The sequence below is a fragment of the Mchenga conophoros genome, linkage group LG16 (assembly GCF_057382185.1).
Source record: "Mchenga conophoros isolate Kocher_MC1m ecotype Shallow Benthic linkage group LG16, M_conophoros_male_GT1.1, whole genome shotgun sequence".
NCBI lineage: Eukaryota > Metazoa > Chordata > Actinopteri > Cichliformes > Cichlidae > Mchenga > Mchenga conophoros.
The window spans coordinates 8246019-8269416 of NC_140541.1; the positions used below are offsets into that span (position 1 = coordinate 8246019).

The 23398-nt window shown below is 40.4% G+C and overlaps 1 protein-coding gene across 5 annotated transcripts; it reads left to right on the top strand.

Annotated features, from left to right (window-relative positions):
• The first annotated feature begins 888 nt into the window (after nucleotides 1-888).
• LOC146556222 (interleukin-1 receptor type 2-like) lies at nucleotides 889-22951 on the top strand. 5 transcript variants are annotated; one of them, XM_085250744.1, is made up of 9 exons: nucleotides 889-1045; nucleotides 16657-16734; nucleotides 17137-17389; nucleotides 17907-18099; nucleotides 18506-18674; nucleotides 20343-20405; nucleotides 20584-20716; nucleotides 20820-20974; nucleotides 21923-22951. In XM_085250744.1, exons 2-9 carry the CDS (start codon nucleotides 16659-16661, stop codon nucleotides 21952-21954), a joined length of 1074 nt encoding a protein of 357 aa, XP_085106870.1. In that variant the 5' UTR covers nucleotides 889-1045; nucleotides 16657-16658; the 3' UTR covers nucleotides 21955-22951. The 5 variants fall into 5 exon arrangements, with proteins under 5 accessions (XP_085106870.1, XP_085106871.1, XP_085106872.1 ...); XM_085250745.1 differs by lacking the exon at nucleotides 889-1045 and adding an exon at nucleotides 1901-2018; XM_085250746.1 differs by lacking the exon at nucleotides 889-1045 and adding an exon at nucleotides 6298-6403.
• Nucleotides 22952-23398: the final 447 nt, after the last annotated feature.

Sequence of the window (23398 nt, forward strand, 5' to 3'; positions counted from 1 at the left end):
CTAAGTTTTAGCTAGTAAATTGAAATTTTGAAGTCCCTAATTTGACATTTTGATGCCTAGTATTTTTTCATTGGCAGAAAAAGGCTTCCATAACGAGCCCTTGTGTACAGTGCAGGCAGTGTCCCTATTCCACAAATGTAAGAGTGCCTCATTTTCTACAGTGTGAATTTCCAGAGAATAAATGTGATTCATCTGCAGAGCACAAGCAGTTTTAAACAGTTCTGTGGTTCTGAGTACCACAGAGGCCTATAAAAACAAGGCCATGGAAACAGTCACCTAATTTTAAAACCACATCCTTGTTTGCCCTGTTTCACATACATCCAGTAAAGGGCAGATATAGACAATCAAACACCGCCACACCAACATCTAACTGCCTGACTGACTTTGTACTGTAACAGGGGAGAGCACACAGACACAGAGAGAAACACGCAGTCCACACAGAAAGTTCTCGATTCATCCTCTCCCCAGAAACAGGCTAAAAAAGCGCTCAAAGTGCAGCAGGACCATTAAAATCAAAGTTTAGCATCAGTTGAAACACATTTCACGGCTAAAGCTCGACGTTGTGTCAGGCTGACTCCCCGTGCAGCCACAAGAGGGCTCAGTGTGACCGTCATAACACGCAGAAATGTGGGAGACAGACGCACTCAGGCTGCTGGAACCACTTAACGTGACAGAAAACGGAAAAAAAAATCACACACAACAACAACAATTGCACTTAAAATAAAGATTGTTTTAACAAGAACTAAAAAGGTGCTCCACAGTAATTGGCGTGGAAGAGATCAGTGTATGTGTGAATCACCCGAACAGCATGCTCTCCTCCCAAAGATTGCCCAACATGTTAGGACATCATTTGGCTTTCAAAATATCTCCCAAAAAGGAAATTGCCACATGTGCTTAAGTCCTCACAGAAAGAGGAAGTATGAGCTGCGAAGGACACGTCTAAGATGAGATTTTTTTGTTTCCACCTTAAGATGTTTTTACAAGACTTTCACGTAAACTAAGGAGGCGGTTGCCTTGACAGAAGGACTGACATAACAGCAGTCTGGTGAGTTTCCTGTGTTAAACAATGGTATCTAACACCATAACATCAAAACCTCTGAACTCTAATCATCCATGATGCTTCTGCATGTGTGGCACTCAACACAGTCTCATTTCTAGATCAGTGTCATGTTGACCAAAACAGATTTGGTACGAAGTCCTGTCGGTGACGTAAGCGCCAGACAGACTTTAACACATTTTTTTCTGTTCCTTCAAGAGACAGATTCAAATGATTTTCCTACTTTTAATGCTTTTACGTACATGTGCCCAGATATTTTACAAAAGCATTGCTCACTGGAGCCTGAAGTAAACCAACAGAGGACTCAGAAATAAAGAAAAAACACGTGATATTTATTTAAGCTACTTTCTTCTCACAAGCACACGCCCACAAACACGCTCACAAATGCAGTTGGCATGCTCCCTCTTAACCGGTGTCATTTAAACATGGCAGACCAGCGGCTGGATAAAGGATGGGAGTACAATGGTCAGTGTTGGGGAGTAACGGAATACATGTACCGCCGTTACGTATTTAGAATACAGTTACTTTGTTGAAGTAAATGGATTACACAGCAGAACTTTCCTGTTTCATATTGTGGCGGGTCAGGACTGTTTGGGTTTGGTTTGACAGCTATGTTCTGTTGTTCCAGGCGGCAGAGTTACGGTTGCCATGGTTACAGGGCGACACGCGCTCTCTCTGTGACTGTGTGTTTCCTGGGTGAGAGAGCGCCTTTTTGTTGTTGTTGTTGTGCTAAGCTAACAGGCAGAATGCTACAGGCATAGCCCTAAAGAATGTAGCCTTATGGGCAGTGTAGTCCGTGTTGCAGGGAGAATGGACTGCCATACCCGTTATGTGTCTGTGAGCGCGAGGAGGGAGAAAAAGGAGAGTGGAAAAGTAGTTATCGTAGCAGAAACGGGAGCGGGAAGCATGTAAATATAATAATAACCACTGCAGCCAAGAAGAGTGCCTGACGAGCCCAGTTGTAAGTAAGCTATTACGACTAGACTGTATGCTGTGTTCATGTTTTCCTCCGAAACAATAAGTTCCGTTGGAGCAGCCTTTCAACTCCTCTCTCTGTCTCTCGCTAGCAAACTTGACCCAGACAACAAAGTAAAGCTATTTTTCGGCTACGAGCCCAACACCAGAGGTCCCTTTACTATGGTTCGGACCCGCGGACCTTCAGTAACAGTAATAAATCACAGCAATAGTACATTCACGTAGTTGTAAAAAGCATGATAATATATTAAGTAATCCAAAGTATTCAGAATACGTTACTCTCATTGAGTGACGTAACGGAATACGTTACAGAATACATTTTGGGGCATGTATTCTGTAATCTGTAATGGAATACATTTTAAAAGTAACTTTCCCAACATTGCTGGTGGGATGTGGTGAAATCTTAAATTGTTTTAATGGCTCAGTGTGGGGAAAAGAATCATAAGTCACAATCATTTCTATTGAGAGCTCCAGTAGATTTTCTTAGTGTGCAGGCTGTAATCAACTGACCTGCTGCCCTCTGTGGATGTCCACAACTGCAAACTAACCTGTTTATCCTGCACTAACCTGTAGAGCAGGGGTGGGGAACTCCAGGCCTCGAGGACCGGTGTCCTGCAGGTTTTAGATGTGTCCTTGATCCACTTGGCACCGACACTGGCACTCGAGGCCCGGAGTTGCCTACCCCTGCTGTAGAGGATTGTCATGCAACCTTTAAATAACATGGTTCGTCTACTTCAGTTTGTTTTGCAGCACGTTTCACATATGAAAAAATATAATGTCTCATGTACAGACCCAATATCTGATTTAAAAACATTTGAAATTTCCAGTTTATGAAATATCACTTAGCAGCCCCTACCTTTACATCTAACCTCTCTCCTTCCTCTCCTCTCCTGTCCTGTCTTTCTTATCTTTCTCTATCTCTGAGTGACGTTAGCTCTCTTTCTTCTCTCTCCATCTGAAATACAACAGCTGAACCTTTAGCTAGACTGTGAGACAAACTGCACACAAACGGTTAAAAAGCGTTATTTCTTTTATAATCGCTCCTCTTCTGTAACGCTAGCTAGGCGCTGAGGTACTGATATTTATGTAAATGTAGTGAGTAAAAGCAAAAGGTTGCCAGAAAAAGAAATACTCAAGTAAAGTACAGATACCTGAAAATTGTAAATACAATATCACAAGTCACCAACAGTCTACACAGTGAGTAGGCAGAGAAAAAGGGAAAAAACCTTCAGGTTACTCACTTAAACAGAAAAGAGAACATTTGCTGCGTGAGCTCGGGATATGTCTCACTGCTGAATTGTAGCTTTGAACTGGTACACATTTCTCGCAGCACATCCTGTTTGAAAATGTGACATTTACTCAGGGATTGTACTCGATGTAGGGCTTGACTCATATCTTGACGAATGGCTGTGGCTCATGGGGATTCCTTTATCCACTGGGGAAGCCCGGGTGTGGCTTCACACCTCTGTATAATTGCTTTGGGCTTGACTCAAGAGACTTTAATTGAATTTCTGGAGGAATTTTTTTCCCCTTATCATTTGTTGCTTTGATGGACTACCTCATCTCAACTTTTTGAATGGGCTCTAGTTAGGACCCAGTATGTCCGGATTCTAGGTTATCTGAGTCAAGTGCCGAATACACAGATATGCTGAAGCATGTTTTAAGGATGCCTTCCTGTGGTTTGTGTGCTTTGACATTCACAAACACGTGGTTGCCTTATTAATGCTTTAATGCAGCGGTTCCCAAACTTCTTTTGCTGGGCCCCCCTTTGTTTTACATGAAAAATGTTCGCGCCCCCCACACGCACACGCATGCATGCACAAACACATCCTCCAACCACACACACCCATATTTTGCTCCATTGCGGTTTATTTCACACCTCAAACATTTAGTAAACAATTAAGCAAATACAAGTAAACTGCAATAAATAAACCACTAACTCTTTTATGCTACGTCCGCACCTACGCGGGTATTTTTGAAAACGCAGCTGTTTCATCCACACGTAAACGGCGTTTCGAATCAGCGAAAACTGAGATTTTCCTCCTTTTTTGCGTTTCCGTGTGGACGAGGAATACAGAGTTCGTCACGCAGCGTCAAAGGTATGTGCCTTTTTTCATGTCACGCTGTGCGCCACGTTATTGTTTACATGAGATGAATTGCAGAATGGCAGATAGAGACAAAATACTGTTAATCTGACTATCTGCAGGTTTTACACGCTTACATATAAACACGCAGTTACTGTCCCTCCATTTACAAAGGCAGAGGCGTCACGGTGTGATTATTTTACGTGTAGTTTTTTTTTTCCTGTGTAATAATATTCAACATTGCTATCAATACATTTTTCAAAAAATGCCTCTCTGTGCAAAATGGGTTTAAAAACATAAACAGCTGTTTGTCTCTGATTTAGACAGGGGGTTGTTATTTGGGTGTTTTTTTACAGTTTCTCTGAGCATCTTGGGATGAATCTGCTGGGACGTCTACTCCTTGGGAAGATTGGCAGTTGTCTTGAATGTTTTCCATTTCTGAATGATCTTTTCACTGCATAATGATGGACTTCATATTGTTTGGAAATGGCCTTATAACCCGTCTAATATTGACGGGCTGAAACAGTTGCTTCTCTGTGAACATTACTGATGTCTTTCCTCCTTTGCATTGTGTTGCACTCAGCATCAAGGCAATTAAACCTCTGCGATATTGATCTTGTCCGTTAAGTGGCAGAGGGGGGTGTTAATTAATTTCAGCTGCTTTGATGTTAAATTAAATACAGGTGCATTAGAGGGGCAACAGTGAAACAATGGCATCTTCCATAGAATAGCAGAATTGGTTAGTTCACCAGTGATGCTCAGTGCTTTTCACAGATGAGAGCAGGATCACCCTCAGCACATATGACAGACACTAAAGTGTCTGGAGAAGCTGTGGAGAAGAAGGTTTTGCTTGCTGTAACATCATCCAGCATGACCGGTTTGGCGGTGGGTCAGTGATAATCTGGGACATATCCATGAAGGGATACACAGACCTTTAGAGGACAGGCAATGGCACCCTGACTGCCGTTAACATGCCGAGTCCAAGGGTCCCTCTCCACCTGCGTCTCAGCTTGAGTCCATTGATTCGTCTCTGCAAGTGTGTGAGCACAATCCTGAATCCAAGAGTTCCAAACAAACAGCCTGAGTATAAGGGTCTCTGTCTTAAATGCAGATACCTGCTGAGCCTTCTGTGGAGTTCCTACATTGTTCCTACCCCCAAGCCTACACCAGGGTCTCCTTTGTTGTCAGCATCAGCCTTCTTGTTGTCAACCACCTGCTGCGACATGTGATTGCTCCATCTCAGCTCCTGGGCTCCCATCCATCTTTCAGCGTATTTCTGTCTCAGTGATCGCTGGCTTCCACACAAGCCTCTAGAGGAGTCCCCTCTCCTCCTTCAACACAGTCTCTCACTGAACCTCCACTGCTGGCATGTTGTCCATCTGCCTGACGTGTCCCATCACCAATGCCTGTCACCACTCAAACCATTAGAGGGTTTCAGTCACTGGTCTCTCAGGCAGCCCACAGAGTTGCTTTATCTGCACGATTGGCCACCTGGCCGGCCGTACGAACCGCCATCTTCCCCATGCTTGCCTCAATGCCGAGCTGATCCCAGAACTGTGTCTTGTGTGTTTGATTTTCTGGCTCCCTGCTTTTTCGCTTTTTGTTTGTAGTCCTGCTTTGGGGTCTCGTCCTCATTAAATCTGACAGTAAGGATATACAGTTTTTCTGCTTTCTGCTTCTTCTGGCTTAATCTTTTCAATTAGAACTATAATAGCGTGTATTTTCTTTTCCGCCAAAGTAAAATGAAGCGTTTTAAACATGCTTAGGGTGAATTTAGTTCTTCTGTTAATTCATTACATTATAGACATTTCTTTGAAAGCAAAGACTTTTTTTCTTTTGCGGAAAAAAACAACACAAAGATTTCACATTTCTTGCTGAAATCTTGCAACAGTTAAATATCCTGTGAATGAAAAGTGAGTTTTCAGTCATATTTAACAACAAATATAAATGTGCTTATGCTCTTGTAGACAATATGAGCAACTAAATATATTGTTTATATTTAACATCCGTGTTTATGTTATGGGCGTTTTTTCTGGTTAACAGTTAGTGAACCAGAATAAGTTATTTTTAGTTAACATAGCAGTGAGGGATTTGATTTCGGGAAGGTTTAGCTGATTTAACGCTGTGTTGAAATGCAAAGGAAGGAGAACAGAGAGCTGAGAGGTGCAATCCAAACACACTCTTCCTCCTCTGTGTCTGTGCGTCGTCCTGTGGAGGTGGAACAAAGCTGTTGAGTCACCGGCTGGGCAGCACGTTTGAGATTCCTCTCTGCATGCAAGGGTCAGAGGTGAGATTTCCTCTCTTAGGTCTGCCGTGTCGAGTAAACTGTCTCATCCTTCCTTCGCCTGTGTTGTGCCTCGGTGTCTCTTTTTCCTAGGTGAGTCAATATTTACCACTTACTTGTTCCTAAGCTGTTTATGTTCTTAATAATTTCTGACTTTTCTGGGGCAAACTCTGCCACTGAATGTGGCCTCGGTGCTCGAATTCTTAGAAATATGAGGTCTACCATTCGCCTGTTTACTTTTTCGAAAAAGTGCGTTTGTAATGTTTACCACAAAGGAGGCACACTTCCTTTCACACTATAGTAAAGATGCCCACTGCAGCCAACACAAATGTTTGATTTTTGAGCGATGGATAGATCTCATAGAGCAGGAATAGCAATACTGACACCTTTTTTCTTGTATAAAACTGACAGATGATGAGAAGAAAAAGGGACGATTTTCATGCCAAATCAAAAACCTCACATTAAAGGAGTGATTCATTTAGGTGCATTCTGGGTGGTTGTTCAGTGTGGGTTGTACTGTGCGGTTTTCTCGCAGTTTGTCATCTCCAAAGCTTATGTAGGAGTTCTTCCTGCATTACCGTGACTGAACTTTGTCAACATTTATAACAGGTTCCTGTAGCCACAGTGCTGTTTGTTTTGTGTGTTATCAGTACCCTGCACAAATATACCCAATGAAGGCTTTGATGACAGGAATGAGAGATTTGATTTAGGGAAGGTTTTTCTGATTTAATAATGTATTGAAATGCATATCGTCAAATCAGTTCAAGAGTTACACAGAGAGGCATTTGTTTGTCATGTTGTGCGGATATTTCAGCTTCTGTCCTTCCCCTTTAGACCTTTCTACCTCCCTCGGGAGTTTGGACAGTTATTTATAACTGTTATTTGTTTTAATCCAAGAGCAAATGTAGATGGCTGCTGCAGATGTAACATATGCACAGTGGTTTGGCTAGAAAATAAGAAAAAGTTGTGTGGGACTTCAGTCATTTTTCTGTTGTGTTAAAACAGGTTATTGCCCCATGTTTACATCAACTGTACATTGACTCTCCTGCTAAGAAAGAGGACACTGGATTTATTCTTTAGCATTATAAATGATGCATATGGGGATTAGTCAATACACTTGGTTCAGCTCTATAAACAGCAGCTTAAACACCAAGCTTGAACTGTGAACAATCCACCTGCAGATGTATGAGAGGGTGTCTGGTTGGGATATTTTCATAAACAATAGCCTATGAATATTTCTGTGTTGAAAGAGCAGGGTGATGAGGGATAGGCTAGACTGATGCAGGAGGAAATTAAGCAAATTGTCAAATATTAGTATAAGGAGGAGAAAAGAGGAAATTGAAGCAGGCACAGCTTGCTTAAGGCAGGGACTGCAGGGAGTGTACACAGTGATTTGACAGCAAAGGGAAAAAAACAAAACACTTGTAGGCTTCAGCTTCTCATGTGGATACGCAGTATAATCCCTGAACAAAATCTTGTAATTCTGGAGCATTCATCTGCATTCCCAAGCCTGCAGTTTGTTCGAGTTTAATAATAATAATAATAATAATAATACATTTTATTTAAATAGCGCCTTTCAAAGCACCCAAGGACACTGTACAACAGATAAAAACTGGAAATATACACAATGATAAAAATAGAAGATAAAAGTTAAAACATACAGAAATTTAAGAATAGGCAATTTTAAACAGATGAGTTTTGAGGGTGGACTTAGGTGAGTGGCGGCCGGTGAGTAGCGGCAGCCAGTCGCGCCAGCGTTCACTCAACCGGAAGACCTGGCTCATTCACAGCTGTATGTTACTGCTGCTCTTAGAAACTGTGTTTACTTGGACATTTAGACCCTTCTACATTATGTTCTCTTGCATGTTTAAGGTAGATAGCTTAGAGGAAAAATAACAGAGCCACAATAGAAAAAAACGAGAGCAGCCTTCTCACTGAGGATTTCACCTCAAACCAAAAAGCACAAACAAATTACCATTTCACACTACCTGCAATATTGTTTCCACAATGTGAAAAAACACAGTCACACTATTCATGTTCTCAGGCTCGGCTGAAGGAAGGGTAACTCCCGTTGCTTTCCCTTTTTCAGAGCTAAATGAGTCATGTATTTTGATAACCTCCCACAAGCTCCATGTCTTAAACTTAAGCCATTAACCCTTGTTCAAGGATGGCACGGTTTCTGCAGGCTAGTTTTAGAAAACTATTCCATCACTATTTCTGAGACGTCTCCCTTTGCGCTCTTAAGGGCTGAAATGTCATTTATATTAGAAAATTCCCACATTGTTCGTCTCTTATCAGGCCAGCAGGGATGGTCATCCTCACATTTCCGGGAAGGCTTCCTCATACTGCATCTTTAATTTAAAACAGAATTTCTCAGACATGGTTAAAAATAACTTGGTTTAGCAAACATGAGAACAAGATTCAAAGTGTTCTTAAGGACAGCGTGTTTCCTTTCAGCTTGTGAAAATAGTCTGATCTGATACTTAACAATCAAGAGGCGTGAGCATCCTGAATTAGAGTGCAGAAAATTCTCTGGGTGCAAATAAAAACCTAAATAATTAATAAATATAAAAATACAGATATTTGGTTAGGAAAGGCTATGCAAACCATGAAATTCAGGTGGCGCTTGAGAATGCAAACACTATTTATTGGATTTAAAAGCAGCAACAGAAGGTAGAAACTTGGAGGTGCAAGAACAGGCGCACAGATTCTCCTCCTCTGCATATTTTAACAAATCCACAACAACTATACAAAGGAAAATAATCCAAAAGTCTTAGGCGTTATTTGAGCACACTAGGCTGTGTGCTCAAAGATAAATAAGTCATCTTTATGACTGACCTACAGGGTGTGTCAGTCTTGTGAGCAAGTTGTTACTTTTATTGCTGGTTGATGCGATTCATTGAAGATCTGGGTTTCAATTCTCCATTGAAATCACATCCTCTTCCCCTTAAAATAAAAAAAAGTTTGTTGTTTTAGCTTAGCTAAGGACTTTTTCATCATTCTAGGAACATGGAAATGTTAAAAAGCTGACATTTGCCACGTTTCTCCAAAACATTTCTGCGCTGTTCAAACTATTCACAAGATGGGGTTAAATGAGGTTAAAGGCAAATTGGAGGAAGAGCAAACTGAAATTGAGTAAACATGAACATTTAAATGAGTTAAAATACTGCTTAGAATTTTTTTAAGGACAAACTTTAGCAACTTAATGTTGGTTTCGACTGATCAGTCAGTCAAAAAGATGAACCCTGAGCAGTGCTTGAGTATTGTGATATTTCCCTTCCTGAAGTCCAGAGTTTGTCTCCTACAGCTGCGAGCTGTTTGTTAACAGCAGTTGAAAGAACATTTTGTTGCTGTTGCACGTTTATCTGAATCACAACCGGAATCTGTATGTTTATGGTGACGCATACAAAGTTTGCAACCTCTGTTTAAAGCCAATCACTGCTGAGCTCACTGCTGTTTGTTTCCACATCATCCTTGATTTTAAATATTTGACTGCCCTACAGAAAGCACTTGTTGTTTCAGGCTCGTGCAGTTTTAAGCTGCTACACCAAACCTGCTGACAAACTAATTTAATTCCAACATAACATGGAATTGAAAGTAAAATCCTGAGCTACGCATGCACGTAAAGTGTCTGTCTTTTCCTGAGATGTTCGTGTTATCAGTACCTTGCACCTGTGACCGCTCTTCAGTGTATGTGGCAATCGCTGCCCTATAAACAGATGGACAAAGTTCACATGACTGAACAGATCTGTAGACCAAATGAACATTTAACCAAATGTAAACAGAAAACAGACGCTTGTTCCTCTCTGTCAGTTTGCTGTAGCGAAATTTAAACATTGCACAAATTTGGTCCGTTAGCGAGGCCCATTTCCCAACAGCTTCTGTAAGTTTTCTGCCATGCAAGCATTTTCAATAACACTGCTGTGGTTTACAACATACAGCTTGACTTTGTCCAATGAATGCAAACAGAAAAGGTCGTGCTGAAGATGATTAGCAGATTTTATAAACTGTAGATTATTGCTTTAAGATATCTTAAGATACGAAATGATTTCCAGCAGCCTTGCTCCTCTTGCGCCCTTCCCTAAAGTGGTTATCAACACTATGATAACGATATTCTCATCAGCCATTCACTCCTTCCACCATCTGTTCCCAGAAGCAGACATCTTTAGTGCTGCTTGCTCTGGAAAAACTGCATCACTTTCTTGTTTTGTGCCTTGACTGAAACTTAATCGGGGAGGTTTAGATTCAAAATGCTTTCTGATTAATTCATCCAAAACTTTTATTATTATTATTATTGTTATTATTGAACTCTAATGACATTATTCAGAATAGTCATTTATCTTATAGTGGGTCTTGGTACAACTGCTTAGTATTGGTGTTTTAGCTCCTGTCCCTTTAAGTCATTTTTGCTCTGATTGGCTACCCCTTGCAAACAAAAGGTCTGAACAGCAAGCGAGTGGATACACTGTGATCAAAGGCAGATTTGTGTGCCTCACGCCGGATTCATGGTCCTGTGTTAAATTGACTGAACGAGAATAGATCGAATTGAAGAGAAAACTTCACTATATAGCCTTTTGGCAGTGACAATACAAAGTAATGGAGGTGCACGATACACAAAAGTATAAATACTGTCATTGGCATCTGTGAAGGCTACATCATATGGGAGGTCTGCTGTGAACTGTGCATGGTGAAGCTAGCATGTCACAAGTCTGTCATAGCTGTGTGGCCCTTTGTAGATGGAGTGTGATCTCTGAATAACAGTCAAATAGCTCCCAGCGAATATTAAACAGTTATGAGCTATTATAGATGATCCCTTTCTACCTGATCTTGAAGATCTTAAAGTAGACCAAAGACTGAAAAAGAGTTTATCTCTACTTTTGTTTTACTGAGAACTATATTTAATGTGAGCTTCCACAGTTATTACAGAGTATTTATGAGGGGGAAAAAGCAAAATAAAGAGCATAAGGTGTCCGCTTGAAGTTTATTATTGACTGTAGCTGTAATAGTGCATAAACTGTAGATCTTGCAACACTGCCAATGACAAAAATGATAGAGAATTTCTCTTCCAAAAACCCAAATAGTGCTCAAAATAGGCAGATCTTGGCTGGGAAACCTGCTTCTTTCCTGCCAGGAAGCAATATTTTGAGCTGCACTGATTAGCCATTGTCTGCAGTTAAGGATGTTTCCAGTAATGTGTGAAAGTGGTACCAAGATAAGGTGCTGAAAAGTGTAATATTACACAACTATAAATCTATTTGGAGTTAAGGTGGTACACCACCATTTCACAAAGAGTGCATGTGTGGCTCTGAGTCATTCAAAAGTACAGTAAGAAAGAAAAAGTTAAGCGTCATCTAACTTTTGGTAAACATGAGCTCAGTCTGAATCCACTGCGCAGCCAACCTCTGGGATCCCTGACCTGCCTGCTGGTTTACACCTCCGGTGACTCACTCGTTTCTGTCTTCTTCAGCCTCATGTCTGCAGCGTGACCCGATGAACCAGTTCACTTCTTCCCACGCTCGCCCCTCTCTGCCTGAACTTGTCTAAATAGCTCAACTATGCACTGGAAGCAGACACAGATATTGGGTCTAAAATGAATTAAAATTCAGTTCTCCTTTTATACCTTGAAAATATTTTTTGTTTAAATCTAAAGACCACTTAGCCAACTTTATTTTAAGCCGTGCTTATTTTCCATTATTTGTTTTGCTTTTATGAACAAAAACTGAGTGAATATAAGCTTTAGATAGATGGAGCCTGCTTTTGCATGCCTGTTTCTCACAGTCAAAATGTTGTGAACCTTTTCTTCTTAGAAACGAGATTTCTTCAGAAGAGCTTCTGCTCAAAACAAACAACAACCACTTGAAAAGTGCACGTGTAATCGAGATCCTGTGTGGTTTGCATGCAGTGTAAAAAAACACAAGCCAACAATAAAAGCACTAATATTAGCCAAGTCTCGATACCAACCAATATTGCCTTTGACGGTTGGCCTGTGAACCCAGGATAACACTTATTGAAGGCACTGGCTTGTTTTTATCTGTGGTGTCACACTGCATACTGGTTACATTTTTCCCAGAAAGATGTGAAACATTTTGATGAAACAAAACTAAACAAACACCACTCAGTGTTAAGACACGTTCACAGCGTTCACTGGAGCCCTCTTTAACCACAAGCAATCTCCCATTCATTATAGTTTTCCCATCAGCAGTAGCTCTTCCTGTATCGTGATACACAGGTGAGAATTTTGAGGTTTCGATCATTTCCTTTCCTTCTTCCCACAGCAGCTGCACACATTTCGTTGCTACTGTGTTCTTCTAAAAGCCTTTGCTTGCCTTGGTGCAGATTGTCAAAACTTACCATACCGATTTGTGATATTATGTACCAATTTATTTCTTTTTACTTAAAATTGCAAACGACTCAAGATGTGCTGATAGATTCATTATCGGACCATCGCGAAACATCGGGTAGACAATGCAATGAAATCATGGTCATATACACTAAAAACAGTTTCTGCCCCAAAGCTGTTAAAGCATTATAAACGTTTTTAAATTACTACTGATGGGAGGGGGGGACAATATCATGAAAGCCGGGACTGGCACACACATTTGTTTAATATCTGTCATTTTTTTAAATTTATATTTCCTTTTATTTTTTTCTATATTTTATCACCTTTTCAACACAGAAAAGCACTGCACTTGTTTTGTGTGAAGTTTCCACACTATCTGCAGCTACAGACTCTGTGGGTGTGAAGTCACACAATGTTAGAAAAAAAATCTGTCATTAAATCTCATCTGAACGTGACCTCATACAGAGTATTACAGCTGCTGTTTCAACCAGTTCAAGCATGTATGCTAAACTACTATTCATACAGAGTTTCAGAAGATGGGTGGATGAAGTCGGTGGGGGTGAGGGGAATTTATGAAACAATTGAGATTTTATTTTAACTGCTTGTGTGCTGTTAATGACAGGTTTCTGTACCATATTTAGGAAAGCAATGTTTTGTTTTGTTTTTTCCTCTGGCGCTTTCCAACCACATCCATGCAAATAATTCAATAGGAAGTTAAAACCAGCAGTAACAGTCATTTTGGATCAAACATGAATGGATCTGTTAAGATGTTAATCACTCAGTAAATCAGCATGTTTGATTCAGATCCATGTAGAAAATGTACCGAGTAAGTCACTCCTTACTCAGTACACTCATGTCTGCCTTCTGCTTTAGTCGTGTACTTTAATTGTAACTGAACCTGATGACTGGACTCATGACTGGACTGATTGTGTAATACCAGTACTAGTTCAGTGAAAGGCTGGTAATATGTAATTCTAAGTTAAATGCCATTTTCTCTGGTCTTCTATTGGTTTTAATAATTGCCCAGACATATGCGTAAACCACACTGAACTGATGAGAAAACCATGCACATTTATGCAAACTCATGAACTGATGTCAGCCAGAAGAAACAAGGTGCTCAGGTGTGAAAAAACCCAGATGTTGCTTCTAACGGCACTTAAAGCTGGTACTGAATTCCTGGGAAGATTTTAAATTTTATTGCTTCTTTATTAGAAAATGTCATATGCTGGGCTTCAACTCAGATTCTCTGGAACTTTCAGTCACAGGAGCTGATTCAGGGAACTAAAAGGTCCCTTCAATCCACTGTTTTTACACATGGGAACTAAGTTACGGTTACTTTCACACAAAAGCTGGTGAAGCAAGACCATCCCTCTGGCTTGTTGGGAGGTGTGGGCGTGTTTATTTCTGCTTGAAAAAGTAACTGCTGGGACCGTAACATTTTACTTCTCTGATTCACTGCCGTGGTTGTAACAAGCACTGCACCTTCTTTACATTCGCCCTCGCTCTCACTCGACCACACCCTGCCCTTCTGTCTGTGTCCCTGTCGCCTCCAGAATGTTTTCATAGAGGTGGCCATACAGGGGTGACACACCATAAAACCAGAATTTCCAGTTTTAATATGCTGTCGGCAAATATAGTTTACTTGAAAAAGTATGACAAAGAGCAAAATGAATGTTCTGCCTGGTTAATTGTCGATATCAGCTGATATCACTAAGAATAGGTACATATCAAAACCAAATAAGATTTTAAAATCCATAATAATCTGTTTTGATTGATTGATTGATTGATTTATTGATTGATTGATTGATTGATTGGAAGTCTCAACCATTGTTTTAATGATTCTCAGCAGAGCCGAGCAGAAGCATCGGCTCTCCCAGAATGGAGTTATCCTTTAACCCTGGAGAAACCATGGGGTCAAATTTGACCCCATGGTTTCCCTAGTAAGCCAATGGGGTCGGCTCTGGCCCCATTGGTTCTCCAGGGTTAAGAGCAAACTTGGTCAGGAAAGACAAATAAATATTACAATCATATAAGAATTAGAATCATAAATATTAGATCAGGCAAGAGTGTGAACTGTTGCCTGTCTCTATGTTATGTTATGCCCTGAGATGCACCAGTGATCTGTCCAGGGATTTGCACCAGCTTGTCTGCAACCTTATTACATTATTACCAACATAGGGCAGTCTTGCCCGGAGGCACTAAGGCGGGGCAGCAAATTTTGGGGGTTGCCCAGCGACCCCCTTGGTGGCACCCCTGCCCTGTACAGGCCCACATTTTGCACCTTTTGAAAACAAACTCTGGTTTATCTGCTTGTAAACACAGTCCCTGCTTACATGTTGTTTAAAACTAGATCAAATGTTCAGTGCCAAACACAACGGGCTAAACAGCCGCAATCTGTCGAGGTTACCAGGTTACCTCACTATGTGTAAACAACCACATTAAAACTACGGACGCATGCAGTTAAATCAAATCGGTCTCAGCGCGCACTTTTTTACTACAAGCCACATTCACATTCATATTCGTACAACACTTTAACAGTCATAATCACACTCGCACTCATCACGGTGGATGCGATAGGAGCAATTGTGGGTTTCAGTAAACCAATGACCATATTAAAGTGGGATTTGTTATTTGTTATTTTATTTAGTTCAAATTGTGGTGCTTTTATTTTGAAGGTCAAGCTTGCCTGCGTAAACAATCATTACGCTGCATGTGTGTGTAAGTGGGCGTAGGCTACCGATGTGCCAAAAAGTGATCGTCTGCCAAAAACTGATTTCTGGCATTTGCCAAAAAGTAATTACAAGTATTTAAACTGCCATGAATAAACTTTTGGCCTTTAAACAGCGAAGCATATCAAATGTATCCTTCAATAATATAAAATAAGTCATCTTGAGCCACAAAACAACATTGGTATCACAAGCTAGAAGCCGCAGTCAGTTTTTGACAAAGTGACTAAGAGGATAGCAGAAATTGCAACTATATAACAATAGTTCCATAAAGATATTTTTAGTGGCCAAAAGGGGACTGGATTGGTTTTAATGTTGGTACAATAACGCAGAGTCATAAAGATACTTAAAAAACAGGTCATTTTAAAATTTTATATATAACCCCGTAAACCCTGTTCACTAAAATCTACTTACCAATATAAGTAAAGACATTATACATCAAAACAAACAAACAAAAAAACACACACACGGCAACACTGGAAATCAGTTTTTGGCAAACGATCACTTTTGTGCTCGTTAAAAAGTTTGGGCAACCAAACTGTTCTAGAAGTGGATAATTGTAAAGAAACCTCGGAAGAATGGCGACTATCTTTGTTTATCTTAGTAAACTTTATTTTATGTGTTTTTGGCGAACTAATGGAGGCTTGGGTTGTGCATTTACTTAGTCCCACTTGACACTTTACTGTCTGGGGGTGTGATTTGCATAGCAACAAATCTGATGTCGTCCGACACTCATACAAATTCACCAGTTTTAATTCAGTTCCTCCTGAGGGGTTAATACATTCCATGCAAAAATGTAGAGGCTGGCCAAGGGAGCAACACTTAACACTGGACTGTTATCAGGAATTCTGGGTCTGCTTCCAGTCATAAAGCATTACGCAGCATTTTGGCTTACACACGCAGCTCCTCAAATACCAGAGCGCTAGTCATTCACGATCAAGAGAAGGAGCTAGATGGCGTGAGAAAGGAGAAGTGAGCAGGAGAGAGAAAATATCAGGCAGTGTACAGTTAGCTCTTTCAGTTTCTCTGGTTTTTGCTGGATTTTAAAGGCTCTTGGGCTTTTCACATTCTCTGGATGTAATTTAAAGACGCAGGAAGACCTGGCACTAGGTCAGCTGATTTCCATTTCAGGTTTTTGCTGTGACTCTTAGCATGTTCACTTCTAAATGTTCTGTATCTTTGTTTTTCAGCCATGGGTTCAAGTTCAACACTGGCAAGCCTTGTGTTTTTCCTTGGTTTGTGTGGAATCTGTAGCGGATTTGAACAGGGTGAGCTGAGTAACACTGCTTCACACACACACACACACACACACACACACACACACACACACACTGAACACATTAACAAATTTTTAAATGTTTCTGTAAATTTATCATATGTCATGTTTTTGCCAAGCTGCAGTTTGAGCCACTAGCATGATCTGAAGTATTTTATTGCCCTCTTGTGGCCAGGGATAGAATTACAACAACACTGATTTTTAACTCTGCTTGGGAAAGTTCAAGTAAAAACACATGGAGCAGGAAATATGTCACATCTCAGTTCAGTTCAGTTCAATTCAATTAATTTCAAACAAATAACAACATTATATTTGACTTTGAAATGTTTGATTTCTCAGCAATAAAAGGTTAAATAACTATTTTCTCTATTCCACACTTACATGTATGTTGCAGAGAACTGTACTGACTACAAACTCCAGTTTGAGAGGGTTTTCTCTGTTCCTGGAGATGTGGCTATGCTGAGAAGCACACTGGTGTCCTCAGACGTCTTTGATTTCAAAACTGTCCCGTACAACATCACGTGGTACAACTCGGTGTCAGGCCAAGAAATCAGCAGTCAGACTGGTCACATCCTGGTGCACGAGGAGACTCTGTGGATTCTCAATGTAACCATGAATGACAGTGGGGATTATGTGACCATACTGAGGTAGGAAGCACTAGTAGAAGTAGAAATATTAGAAATGAGTAGAACACAGTATTAATTTACACCTTACACAACTCATCGAACTGCCTCCATGATCTATCAGTAATCACAGTGAACACAGAGTGGTTTATGGCTTTTACTGTATTGGAAATTATAATAGGAGAATGACGAAACCGCCCACATCTCAGTACTTTCAAACACTTTTATTCCGATTGCCGTTCACACACGGGCTGCAGCTTTGCAGCTTGCAGCCACACACTCCAACAACAACAACCGGATTCCGCTCAGGTGCGTCCGCCTCCCGTGCAGCGGCACTGCTGCAATATTATCTATCCCCAACACAGAATTAGATTTAGATTTTCAAAATCTAAGATCAAGATCCCTTACAATTCCAACAAATTTAATATTAATATTGTTTGATTTTTGACTGTGAAGAAGGTCAAACAATGACCGTCACTGCCAGGGCGAGTGTGCCCAATTATCTATTCATTTATAATATTTCTGCTTAATTTCCCAACAGGACTCCTTCCCACTGCTACAGGCAGGCCAGCCGACTGGTGGTGGATGAAAGACCTACAGGAGAATGTGGAAGGCCGAGGAAAGCTTATCAGCAACTTACAAAAGGAGTCACTGACAATCTGAGCTGCCCTCTGAAGAACGAAATGAATAAGCTGAACAGCTACAACATCTCTTCCTCCATCAAGTGGTACAGAGTGAGTTCTCCAGAATTGTTGTTGAGTGCTGCATGAAACCTAATGGTTTTAATGGAGAGACTGCACAGTAGCTGCAGCCTCAACTATTTACTACCACTATTCCAACTTCTATCAATACCAGGAATGTATTGAAACTCTGGGGAGATACGAGTGTTTAAAAATTGCAATTTGACTGACAGCAGATCCCAGTCTCGGTGTGTTTGTGTGCGTGCCCTTTAATTTTGTGGAAGGGAAACAAACAGTTTAATAATATTAAAAATCATGGAACTCTTTAAATGTCTATCTGAACAGATTAGGAGCATCAAAACTATCCCAGTGGCTGTAAACTGTTCTCCAATTTAAATAGTTAACATTTTTCTTCATGCATTGTTAATTTGAAAAAAGACTTATGCGTTTCTCCCTCTAGGGTTGTGACCCCATAGAGGACGGAACAGGCAGCTATGAGTACTGGGGCACCAGACTGAAAATTACCAGTGTGGACCTTCAACACAAAGGCACCTATACCTGTACTCTGACATTCACCCTGGGTGGCATCAAAGGATCTGTGTCAGAGACTATTAGCGCAGAGGTCAAAGGTGAGATTGTAGATTAAGAGAAACACTGAAATGAAGTGAGGGGGCTATGAAGTGGATGAAGTGTGGAAGGGCAGTTGGTCCAGATGACATACTTTTGTATGCTAGGAGAGGAACTTTGGCTCTGAATGACGTAGTCAGGAATGGTGAAGAAGTATGTGAGGGAGGCCATGTATGAGGACAATGAGACAGTGGTGCGGGGCGCATTCGAAGTGATAGAAGGTGTTTAAGGTGGGGGTGGGACCAGGGATTGACCATGCTGTTTGCGATAGTGATGGACAGGCTGAAGATGAGGTCAGACAGGATTATGATGATGTGAATTATGATGTTTGCAGACCTGTAGTGAGAGCAGGGAGCAGGTGGAAGACAACCTAGAGCAATGGAAGTATTGACTGGAGGGAAGATAATGATAATGGCGGTTTGGAGATGGTGGCAATGATAAAGAGACAGGAGGCCGAGCTGGGGGATTTGAAGATCTATATAGGTTTATACTGGGTGTGACAAAAATGATTAAGATTAGCATTGAACATATCAGAGAGGCTGCTAATGTTAACAGTTTGGAGATAAATGTAAAGAGGAAAGGCTGGGATGGTTTGGACGCATGCAGAGGAGGGAAAGGGGCTATGTTAGACATATAATGCTGAGGATGAGCATCCAGGCAGGAGGAAAAGAGGTAGAACACAGAGAAGATTCATGGATGTAGTGAAGGAGGGCATGTGGAGGGTGGGTGTGACAGAAAGGGGCAATAGGGATAGGGCGAGATAGAGGCAGATGATCTGCTGTGGCGCCCCATGAAGGGAGCAGCTGAAAAAAGAGGAAGAAGACAACAGAGTGATTTTTTTTTTTTGTCCATATGTAAAGATGAATTATAAAATAACAGTGATGATACAATAAGTAACTGTATAGATGTGCACAATGCTCTTCAGTCATAAAGCTGGTATTTCCGAGCACTCAACTTGGTTTTCATTTACTTGGGTTTGACTGTGTCATAATTATCCCCCGCTAAGCCTCATGTAGCTTATAGGTTAGCACCTAGATACCTCAAATTATGATTCACAGATTCACTTAGTGAAAATTGTTATGTTATATCTTGAACAAGCATGTGGCACAAGACGGGGAAATACAAAACAAAAACTGTGTTTGCCTTGGGCTACACAAGATAAAGACCTCGTCAGGAGCCCCCACACAGCTGAGAAGGGCAGCTGTGTCTTTGTTCTGTTATTCAAGCAAGGTTTATGTTTGACTGCTAACTGACCGTGATATCCACTTCAGTTAGTCAGGCATATACAGTAACGCCCTCAAACACAAACAAAACAGAACAGAACAGCTCCCAAACACTTGCAAGCGAGCTGAGGTATCGTGACTTCTATACTGAGCGCAGTTGAAAGGACAGAATCACGGTTGCCCAACACATCCCAGCCCAAAGGCCTCAAAGACTATCTTGACACTACTGTACGTTGACAAAAATCCGGTGAAAAAAGCATAATCGCTTCATTTTAACAATAAAAATAATAACAGAAAAAGAAACATCAGTTGTGTTAGTAATAATGGTTTCTTAGGTTTGCTTACTGTAAAACTGTGAAAGAGAAATATGATTCAATTTCCATTATATCTTTGTGATTATTCAACCTCTACTGTAAGCTACACAGTATTTGATGTTCTCTGTTTCAGGGGATTACTCTTTGGTTCCACAAGTGCATGAACCCTCCAATGATGTAATCAAAGCACAGAGCGGTACGTCCTCTAAGATCTTCTGAGAAATGTGGTGTTCTGTTGATTTCATATTTATGTATCTCAGGCTTCATTTAGGCCAACATATTGGGTTGAAAGTCACAGACTTCTGCAGGGAGAGTAAATGCTAAATATACAGTTTCATGTTTATACTGAGTCACTGTTTTGCGCATGTTTTCAGGGTACAACTTCAGTAAAAGGTGCCTGGTGTTTGTGCCGGGTGTTGGGAAGCCTATCGTTGATATTTATTGGTTGGACAAAGATGGATTCTTTGAGACTAACACCTCTCACCGTGTACACATGTTAGAACAGCGGTCAGTACCTTAAATCTCCATCAATTTGTTTTATTTGCTTACTTTTGAGAACGTTGAGACTTTTGGGAATTTTAGGACGATCTCATCTCATTGTCTTCAACAGTTTGCTGCCCCAAGATGGCTCCAGTAAAGGTGCGTGGTTAGAGACCTGGCTGATATTTTCTGAGCTGAAGGAGGAGGACTTCAACATAAACTACACCTGCTGTGCGTACAGTGACAGGGGCTTTCCTGAAAGATATTTCAGTCTGCAACCAGCAGGTAAAAACATTATATCTCACCTAATGTTGCTTACTAACCTTGAGGACTAGTGTATGTTCTCCCAATCAGTTAATCAAGTAATCTTTTCTCTAAAATATGAAAAAGAAAGAAGTCAAACTGACTGGTCAGTAGGTGGTGATTTCTCTTATACCAAACAGAGCTTCAGAGCAGCTTAGGACTGCAGTGCAAGTTACCATGGCGATGTACTCCAGTAAGAAGCGAACCTTCGTAACAGTGAAAAACCTGGATTTGAGCTTAGTGAAGTTACCTCACTAAACTCAAACCATGCTTTGTGTAACAGTCCTCAAAGTGTGAACGAGCACAATGTAAAAAACTTTTTGAATAACATCCGGTCAGTGAAAAAATTATTAACATTTAATCCACCAAAGCATTTCTATTAACTTCTTTTATTCATGTTGACTAGTTTTATATTATTTCACATGGGATAACTTTATTACCATGACAACAGATGTTCACGGTAAATAAACTCCCAGTCAGACTAATCACAGGTCTCAGCACAACGAACTTTTAACTACAAAATATTAAAGAAGTCTATATCCAAAACATTATCTGTAGAAGATATTTATAAACTGTTACAAAGAGTTATGATTATTGTTTAAGCTTTTTATTTATTTAGTTTATTTCATCACTGCAGTCGGCACGCTTTGAAAGGACCAACCTGAATTGGACTGCAAGTCTTTGTTCAAAGTGATAATAAGACAGGAAAAATGTTAGCATAATTTAAACATCTATTTAATATCAATAATTACACCAGATGCAACATTTTCATTAAGGGAATTGTGCCAGCTTTGAATGATGATCTTTTTTATGAAACTGAAAAATAAAATAAACTAAAGGGAAAACTGTTGTAAAGTAAATCAAATGTTACATTTTTAAGGTTCACTCGCTTTTTTGACATTTAATTCTCTTGGTTGTTCATCTCCCCAGATTCAAACATCACCGTTGTAACTGGTGCCTGACTGTAACGCACAGTAACCAAACTGATGCATCAGCAAAGTACTCCATCTTTATCAGGTTTGCCTGTAAAATCCACTTATAATGGCTGCTAACCAGCAAATGAATAATTTTATGTTAATTATTGAGGTTGTAGTTTGCAGTGGGGATTTACTGGAATGAATTAACCAAATATAAACAATGTTTTCTTTGTAACGTGGGAAAAATGTAATAGAGCTGTTGTGTTGTACTGCACAAGATATTACTACTGCAATCAGTGTCCACTGTATATACACATATATATATATATGCAATAAATATTCTGAGCATGTTGTTCAGTAGACGAGTGTTGTGTTAATTTACAAACCTTTATATCTACACATTTAAACGGCAAACCTAGCTATCCTAAAAGAAAGTGGTTTGAGAAAATCTTCAAGGTGACCTGAATGTTTGACTTAGTGCAATGTACCAGTCATGATGTTTTGTTGCTATAAGTTAAGGTTTTCATAGGTGGTAGTGAGACAATCTTTCTTATATGTGTAGTCACACCTGAAAAGGAATTGATATTACAGGGCCATCGTTACATGTGTTATGAAAATTATCACTGAACACTTGGACATTTGCTGGGTTAATGAAGTCCACTGAGCAGGTTGGGGAGGAGAGGATGTTGTCTAAGCTAACATCCATCATGGACAGCCCCTCCCACCCCCTGCATGAGACTGTACGAGCACTGAGCAGCTCGTTCGACAGTAGACGTTTACACCCACGGTGTAGGAAGGAGCGCTACCAACAGGTCATTCTTACCAACAGCTGTCAGACTCTGTAACACAGTTTAACAATTTTTTGGTTATCTTACTCATCAGCTTGTTTGTTCACTGTACATGCATACGAACTTCAGTTGCTTATGTGTATAGGACCACTTTGTGTCTTGCATTTATATTTTATATCCCTCTTGCTATAAGATCTGTGTAACCACCAAATTTTCTTATTTGTGGGATAATAAAGGTTTATTCTATTCTATTACCAAGGTGAGCTGACTCTGATGTAATATCTGTCCTGCTGTCCACATCATCCTCCACATGAGAGACCCTGCAAACCCGTCATCGTTCGGCAGGATGTGACACAGAGCAGTGGGCAAACAGACCCAAACATTTCACAGGAAAAGGTTTTCGAGTGGGATCTACGGAAACTTGTTTTCACCATTTTAAAAAAATTCCAACCATAATATTTGGGGTTATTAGCTCACAATTCCTTGTTAGGTGTCTCACAATTTTTACTTAACCCCTAAGTTTTAGCTAGTAAATTGAAATTTTGAAGTCCCTAATTTGACATTTTGATGCCTAGTATTTTTTCATTGGCAGAAAAAGGCTTCCATAACGAGCCCTTGTGTACAGTGCAGGCAGTGTCCCTATTCCACAAATGTAAGAGTGCCTCATTTTCTACAGTGTGAATTTCCAGAGAATAAATGTG

Coding starts and splice junctions, on each gene's coding strand:
- LOC146556222 (XM_085250744.1), top strand. CDS start 16,659: ATGGGTTCAAGTTCAACACTGGCAAGCCTTGTGTTTTTCCTTGGTTTG. Junction 16,735..17,136: donor CTGTAGCGGATTTGAACAGG/GTGAGCTGAGTA, acceptor TGTATGTTGCAG/AGAACTGTACTGACTACAAA. Junction 20,717..20,819: donor GTACACATGTTAGAACAGCG/GTCAGTACCTTA, acceptor TGTCTTCAACAG/TTTGCTGCCCCAAGATGGCT.